Source organism: Miscanthus floridulus, chromosome 5 (genome assembly GCF_019320115.1).
Source record: "Miscanthus floridulus cultivar M001 chromosome 5, ASM1932011v1, whole genome shotgun sequence".
NCBI classification, from domain to species: Eukaryota; Viridiplantae; Streptophyta; class Magnoliopsida; order Poales; family Poaceae; genus Miscanthus; species Miscanthus floridulus.
Window position 1 is genome coordinate 11,491,852 of NC_089584.1, and position 8,531 is coordinate 11,500,382.

The 8,531-nt window shown below is 38.4% G+C and overlaps 1 protein-coding gene across 1 annotated transcript; it reads left to right on the top strand.

The window, feature by feature from the left end:
• The first annotated feature begins 995 nt into the window (after positions 1–995).
• On the top strand, positions 996–8,259 carry LOC136451521 (protein ABCI12, chloroplastic-like). Its single transcript, XM_066452218.1, is given in 10 exon segments — positions 996–1,173; positions 1,176–1,430; positions 4,722–4,838; positions 5,242–5,364; positions 5,366–5,479; positions 5,694–5,858; positions 5,967–6,042; positions 6,700–6,764; positions 7,558–7,866; positions 7,956–8,259. Coding segments are annotated over 9 exon segments (1,179 nt in total). The 5' UTR covers positions 996–1,059; the 3' UTR covers positions 7,708–7,866; positions 7,956–8,259.
• The last annotated feature ends 272 nt before the right edge of the window (positions 8,260–8,531 follow it).

Here is an 8,531-nt window from a genome sequence, read left to right on the forward strand (position 1 = left end):
CCATTCCTTGTCTTCAAGCTTGATCTCAGTGTCGATCCACTGCTCAAAATCATAGAGCGGTGGAGGGATCTGCAAAAATACAATTGTTACAAAATAAAAAAAATATGGAAGATGTCATATGACACAAACATCAATTCATCACCATCTTGTTAATGCAGTGCTGACGAAGTGTAGGCTCAAACGTAAAATTGGAACACATCCAATACCTCTGCCTATATGTGTTCTCTTCATCGGACTTGGCTACCTTGTAAGAATCGCCGCAAAAGCACATGGGCACTAGAACACCACTAGGCAGAGGCAATAGATCGAAGGCATTTCCGGTCATCCGGCCATAACTACAATACAACCAATTTCGTTCTAAGAACCGAAAGCAATTAACATTAAACCCTAAACCTAGGGTTTCCCATTTGATGCACAACAATGAACTCATAACATAACAACATGCGTTGCGGTTACCTTGGTTTGCTAGCTTTTTCACGCCTTGACATCCTACGGTTGTATAATACAAATATTAAAAATTGTATGAAACCCTAAGTAATGACGATTCTTAGGTTAAAAATCCGACTAATATATACCGAATCGATGCGAAAAAAAACTAGGAGAGGAACGAAGATATCTTGCTCTCAAAGATTTACGGATTAAATCAAAGTTTTCAAGGTGCCTGGCTCTGGCTGCGACTTTTATATATATATATATATATATATATATATATATATATATATATATATATATATATATATATATATATATATATATATAGAGAGAGAGAGAGAGAGAGGGAGTAGGGGGCCCGATAAGGGGGGGGGGGGGGGTTGTGGGGTTTAGAGAGATTCTCTTTAAGTGCACACATTAGTAGGCAAACGAGAGGGGTCCATGTAAAAGCGTACGGTTCCTTCTTTCGACGCCTCGGCTGTGCGTCAGAACCCCTCACTTCAGTGCCACAGGGGACTACGGTACTGAAGGTCTGTCACCCCTCCTCTGCCCCGCGAGTACTTCCAAAACAAGTCAAATTGCCTCGTGGCGAGGTTCAGGCTGCCGGCGCCACGCACGTCCCATCCGATGGCTGCTGCCGTCCACCTCCGCCCTCTCTACTCGTTCGCCCTCCCTCTCTCCGCAGCGAAGGCAGCGCCCAGCTGGTTCCCCCTACCGGCGAAACCCGGTGCGCGGAGGAGGGGCAGCCGCGTAGCCCTGCTACCTGCTCAGAGTATGACCCCGCGACAGCGTCTCCTAGCCCTCGGGCGGGACGGCGCGCGGCGTCGGCCGCGTCAAAGTGGGTGGAGTGGATCCCGCGCGCCGCGGCAGGCGCCGGGTCGGCGGCGGGCCCCGAGCAGGTGCTCAGGCTCATCTCCGGCGCCGCGGCCACGCCCATCTGCCAGTTCGTCGACAGACCGCGCACCTTCCTCCATTCCGTCGACCCGCGCGTCAAGCTGGTACGTAACGTCCCCGCTTTCCCTCCAGCACGCGTAGTGGATAGACTTACTATCCTATAGGGGTGTGGGCAGGGAGGGTGCATGGGTGGTGTTTGTGGGAATGTCGCCGCGAGTGTGAAACGATAAATAGAATGCAAATGTGTCAATCTATGTGTCAGCCCCGCGTTGTTGTACTAAAGCTACCGTGATTGGGTGACTGGGATGCAAATCAGTGAACTTTCGAGTATAGATGCAAATTTGTTCATTTATTATACTATGATGAGTGAGTGCTGAGCTGCCATGGGGAATGTTCTGGCATATCCCGTGGGTCCAACCCTGCTTGCAGTGGCTTTTCGCTAGAAAATTCATTAACATAACAATGTGAATTTTTCTCAAAACATTTATATTTTTCAGTAAGGAACTATTGCTGGCTAAGATGTTACATAATATTATTTTGCTACTCTCGAAATACTAAAGCATTATCAAAAGCACAACCTCTTCAGAGTCTCGTACATCTCCCAATATTACTTCCGTGGAATGTTTTTGTTATCTTAAAACTTAAAAGTTTCTGAAATCACAACAGCTGGAGAAATAACGTTTGCTTATGTTATTTTTGGAGTGTCGTTTGAATTCATGTCAGTTAATCACAACAGATATATCATCCTGCCAGCATTGCTACTCAAAGGTAGAAAATCAATTAATAATCACACATTAATTAAACACAAGCTGTTTTCATGAAAATAGCAAAGCAGCATAGATGGTTATAGGACTCATGGTCAGCTAGAGAATATGCACGTTTGCACAGTTGCACAGTTGGTAACCCAGTGGTATGATGCACCTTGGTCCCTTAGCTAGGAGGGGGTGCTAGTTCAATTCCTTGCGAGTTGCATTTTAGTTTTTATTTTTCTATTGTTATCCCCTTAGTTTTTATTTTCCTATTTTATTATCCCATCCGGAAATTAATTGTAGATAGTATACTTCATCCCAACTAACAACATGGTACTAGATCAGTTTTTTTTTTTCTCTCGTACACGCAGGAGAGCTGTGTATCTTTGTATTAAGAGAGAAATACTAGATCACTTTTTATTTTTCCTATTTTGTTTATCCCTTTAGTTTTTATTTTCCTATTTTTTATCCCCTCTAGAAATTAACTATAGATAATATACTTCGCCCCAATTAACATTTAACAACAACATGGTACTAGCTCAATGGGGCGTGACGTGTGTGCTGAATTATGTTGTAAGTGTAGGCTAGACTAGTAGTATTGTAAGTTTTTTTATGCAATATTTTTTCACTTCTCCTATATTTCAGGAGCCTGAATTTAAAGATAATTTCAGGCAACACTTTTGTACTATCAATTAGTAGTACAAGTAAATTGTCACTTTTCTGATTTGTTATTTGTCTTTGTGTCATAACATATCAAATTTTTGTTCTTGTCTGACCGTAGAAATAACTGTAAATTGTTAAATTGTCTTTGTGCCAACACATATCAGATTTTGTCAGGTTTGTGGTTGTCTAACAGGTTTTTTATTCTGGGAACCAAAAATTGCAGATTGTGTCTACATAAATTGCAACAAACTAAAACTGCAATTTTAGTATAAAATATATGCAATAATCGTCACTTGAAAGGAAACTAAAATTCAGGCACCTGAAATTTAGCAAATCCCTTTTTTTTTCTCAAACACGCAGGAGAGCTACGTATCATTATAATAAGAAGAAAAAAAGGGGAAATAACCCTATTAGAATAGTGTTTGAATTATTTGTATTGTAATATTTTGAACTGTTAGAATATCGTTTGAATTATTTGTATTGTAATCTATGCACATTTCGAACTGAATTGTTGAATTTAGGACGTATGATGTTATCTAGTGCTTGTATACCGAATTGCGGCGCAAATTCAACAATTATTTACCATATTGCTAAATGGATTTTTCCAAATTGCATGTAAAAATTTTGGTGCGGCATACTCATTGGCAAGATTATAAGTCCACCACTGCTGCAAGTATTCTTTCTTTACTTTCTGTTTTTCTTTCGCCTTGCTATTCTTTACCATGTAGCAGGGTTTGCCCTATCTCTTCCCTAATCGATAGAACCATCCATTATGCTTGTGAAGTTACAAGTCCTTGTATATACTTGATCGAACTGTGTTTTGCACAGTTGTCAAAATTGAGACTCTAAATCAGATCAAAGGCCTAAGATCACAATAATAGGATCGCAAACATAAATCATAGATTCCTTTGACTAGAATTATAGAATCAGACCCCTTAATCAAGATTGTGAAGTCAATAATATCATATATTCATATGACAGAATCGCAAATTTTTAAAATTATGGTGTTTTAGCTATTGCTACCGATATAGAATAAAATGCTTGAATCTCCAAACACAGCAGTTTTATTTCAACTGTAAATCAAGGCTTTTAAGTTCATCACTTTATACGAGTACAATTGTGAATGCTTCAAGGACATGTGTCCCTTCATATCTCATATCCCTTGTAAAATCGGTTTATTAGGCCACTAGATAAAGTACCTCGTAATCTATACCTCAAATAACCTGAAAAATCTTGGAAAAAGTCAAATTTACTTCCCACACAGGGAAGTTGTCCGGATACCCCCGTAAACTAATTTTGTGTTCAGTTTACCTCTCCAAATGTTTTAGATGATCCAATCTACCCCTAATAAGATTTGTCATTTTTGTTTCTCCGCATATACGTAAGTTGATTTTTAAGTTCAAATTTATAGGTTGGTAGAGAACATCACAACTTATGTTAGAAAAATACATTATGAATTTTTCATATTTATTTTTGATAGCTGAAGCATTTTATAGTAAATTAACCATACAGATTCAGAATTATATGAAAAATTCATAATGTATCTGTCTAACATAAGTTATGATATTCGCTACGACCTTACAAAATTTGAACTTATAACTCAACTTCTATGTGGAGAAACAAAAAAGAAAAATCTTATTAAGGGATAGATTGGATCAAATAAAAGATCCCGGAGGGGTAAATTGAACATAAATTCAGTTTAGGGGTTATCTGGACAACTTTTCTGTGTGGGGGGAGTAATTTACTTTTTCCATGAATCTATTAGGTTGTTCCTTGTATCCTGATGGGTTGAATCAATGTTCTTTTTTGGCTTGGCTATCTCTGATATGGCCACATCATGCTACCAACTTACTGTACCAGTTTTCAGTTTTTCAGCCCCTTTTCTGTATTAACATAAATTTGACCAAAGTTTAAAGATGAACTGAATAACCTTGTGGTTGTTGACCTGTTGCAATTAAACAATTCATATACTTCTTTCTGTAGGTGTGGCTCTTGGCCCTTGTTGTCCTACCAGCCAGATCAAATATTTATATGCGGTTTGGTTTGGTAGTATTCCTGGCCCTTCTTTCAATGTGGATTTTACCAAAACATGTTTGGAAGGTATGATTTTATGTTCTATCAAAAATAATTTACAGAGAATTGAATTTGTCCTTAGCTAGCGAATTGTGGTTTCAATTGTCTTCTATTTGTTTTGAGTTTCTTTATGATGCTGATACATGGTGGATCGATCACAATTTTACATATGTAGTTGCAGCTTATGGTGTTTGGTACTTTCATATGATATGCTAGTACCTTGAGTCTGATGCAGCAAAGCTGTAATGTCTGGCTTTAACTTCACCCTTGGCTGCCCATTCGTTCTAATGTAGCTGTTAATTTTCCTTCTAGGATTCATCTAATGTTATTTACCACTTTGCTCCGCGGTTTCTGTTCCCTCGTATATTCAAACTGTTCTTGTCGAATGTGCTTGTTTGTACCTGTAAACAAAATCATGTTTACTCTGTAGGATCAACTTGGAAGGGTTGCTCTCCTTTCAGGATTCTTATTCATCATGCTGGGATTTGGTGCTGATGGTGCGCCTTCATTAGTCCAGACGAGAACGCCTCCACCTTCTGTTGTAGGCATACCTGAACATTCCTTGCTCCACAAGTGGGTATTCTTACACAATCTTGAAACTGGGACCACTGCAATTTACAAGGAAAGGCCTATCTGTAGCAAGTACTTCAGCAAGCCTCTCCTTTGCAGTACGTCCTTCACTTCACTTACAAGTATTTTAGGCACACATTCTTTGGCTTAATCCTTCATTATCTTACACTTTTTTGTGCCTTCTGTTTACATCCAACAAACCACACCTGATGGAGAGCACGCTGTTTGTCATTCCTTTTGGATATTAAGAGTGACTTGGTTTGCATCTGAAACTATATGATATGCACTCCCAAATTTGTTGTTTGTATGCAGATATTCCAAAGTGCAAGTCTCTGCTTGACAACAACCACTCCCGAGCAGCTTGCCTCTGCTTTGTGGTGGTTTATGATTCCACTGAAGCATATTGGTGTGCCAGTACCTGAGATAATACTTACACTACTACTCTCATTGAGGTTCATCAATTTAGTATTTGATGAGGCAAGTATTTATGGTAACCACCAAAGTACCTTTTCTTTCTGTCTAGAAATATGCTCTGCTATTTGAGATCTAACTTTGGAGTATGATATTGTTCACATATCCAACTAGGTTCGCAACTCAGCTCTAGCGATTGTAGCACGCCGGATAAATTGGAAAAAGCTGACAGCTATGGAAACTATAGATAGTAAGTACCTTCTACATACTGGAAAAATACTTCCTGCAGTTTGTAACCAATAGCTTTAACAGAACTGGTTAATAAACACTGCCAGAACCCAAACAGTCCAGACCTTGCTAGCTACTTGTGAGGAGCAGGAATCAAAAACTAATTTCTCATTGGTTAAACATGCTGTTCATTCTTATCAATGCACCTGAAATTAACCTAAACTGTCCAAAGTCACCCTTGGACAATGTAATTTAGCAGGGGTAGACTTGCAGTATATGATTTCTTAAGCAATGAGTGAGGCATTTGTGTTCCAGTCTTTCAGCATTGATAATTTTCTCCAAGTAATCTATTCTGGTGATAAGATTGGGGGAAGAATGAGATGTCATGCATTGCTAAAATTAAAGGCAATAGGCCATCTCAAAATACATACATAGTTTTTGAAAACTAAGTTAATAGTGGCCAAAACTGTATTTTTATAACTTTAAAAGTGACTCCTGAAAAGCTTAGTTGAGTATGCCTAATTTCAGGAGTACCTTTTATGTTGCAATTCTTCTAGTTATGTTTCACTCATCCCATGCGCGAGATCTTATATAACTAGGAGCCTAGGACTACCATTAATTGCTTTTACATGATATCTGTATGGAAATATTAACTGAAATATCCTATGTGCAACTGTAGTTTTCTTCAACTATGTCCGGCGGATATTCAAAAATATATTTGATCACGCAGAGCAAATATCCAAGGTTAGTTTTTTCTTTCCTTTTCTCTTTTTGTTGTCACTGACTTAGTGACTTGAGTTACAATAAATGCATTGTGCAATTCCTAAAAAAGGTAATTTGATGAACATGGCCCATGGTTGAGTTAGGTATGTATTTTGAGCTGCTGTGCAATAGAAATGACTTTGAAACCAAAACTCCTTGTCCTGGGTCAAATATACTTCATAAGTGATAGTAGGATGATACTGTTTTAAAAAATTGCACTAGAACCATGGAACAGCAAGGAATTGCCTTTACAGGTTTGTTTACCCTTGCTGATATTGGTTCCTGATGCATCCATAAATCATGCCTGCATTTCCTAGCATTCAGCTACGTGACTGTTTGATCCATCTCAAAGTAGAACCAACTATTTACATGAAGCACGTGCTAGCTATTTTCTCTAAGTTTAACTGGACACTGGCCAAGCTAGTCAGGGATCACACGACTGTATTATGCTGTTGGGACATGTCAAGACTTGTGTCTAGACCACATACCATCTCACCTTATTGACCTGAAGTCAGCACATTGTGGTAGAGGAGACAACACAAAAAGGATATGAAGTCTTAGTGAAAAGAAAAGTGCTCTTCCAATGATATCGGGAGCTCACAGAAAGTGTGAAACTTGATTATATTGCTCTGATGCTTAGCATTTTTGCTTTTTGAGGCACTTGACTTTGTTCAGAGCATATATTAAAACTACAGCTGTGCCAAAATTTATGCGCATTTGATTGCTCCTTATATTTACTTTTGAATTATGTCTTATTATGCTCTTATTTGTCCAGGCAATGGTAGCTCGAGGATTTCGTGGCAATCCAAGCAATCACAAGATCTACTTTCTTTCAGAATCATCATTTGGAATTGCGGATCTCTTTTCATTGCTTTGCCTATTTGCTGTAGTGAGCTTGGCTTCCTTTTCTGACCAGTTGGTTTGATGGTAACAAAAAGGTATTCATGGATATCCACCTGTTTGATTTTTGTTTGGTGGTAACAAGAATGTTATGGAAATGAGCTAGAGTTCAAAATGTATATGTTATATGATCCTCCATTGGAAACTGGTGCAAAGGATCACACTAACATGGCGTTCCGAGCAGGTGAGTTTAGTTAATGTGCTTCTATCTAAAGATGAGATGTCCACGTCTATTGTTTCTGAATGAGTTTTTCTATTTTCCATCATTTGTAGGCCCAACATGACTTGGATTCTTTGCAAGGCAGATAATCACTGAAAGCTAAGTGCACACGTGGAACTGTTTGATGATGTTTGTTGAGTTGATCCTAGTTACGGAAAATGTGAGCGAATATTGTTGAAAGGAAATTGCCTCGGCAATATGTATCCTTGTTGAAAGGGAATTGCCTCGGCAGTGTGTCCCCAAGTTTTGTTGTAGGTGTATCATAAGTCAAACTTCTTTAGCTTTAACCAAATTAATAGGAAATTTTACAAACATCTACAACATCAAGCCTGTGTTTAGTTCCAAAATAACTTCCTAAAAAGTGTTACAGTACCCATCACATCGAATCTTGCGATACGTGTATGGAGCATTAAATGTAGATGAAAAAAAACTAATTACACAGTTTAGTGGGAAATTGCGAGACGAACGTTTTGAGCCTAATTAGTCTATGATTGAACATTAATTGCCAAATAAAAACAAAAGTGTTACAGTAGCCAAATTCCAAAATTAGTAGCCAAATTCTAAAATTCCCTCCAACTAAACACGCGCCAAATAAGATTCATTGTATGCACCATGAAATGTATTTTAAT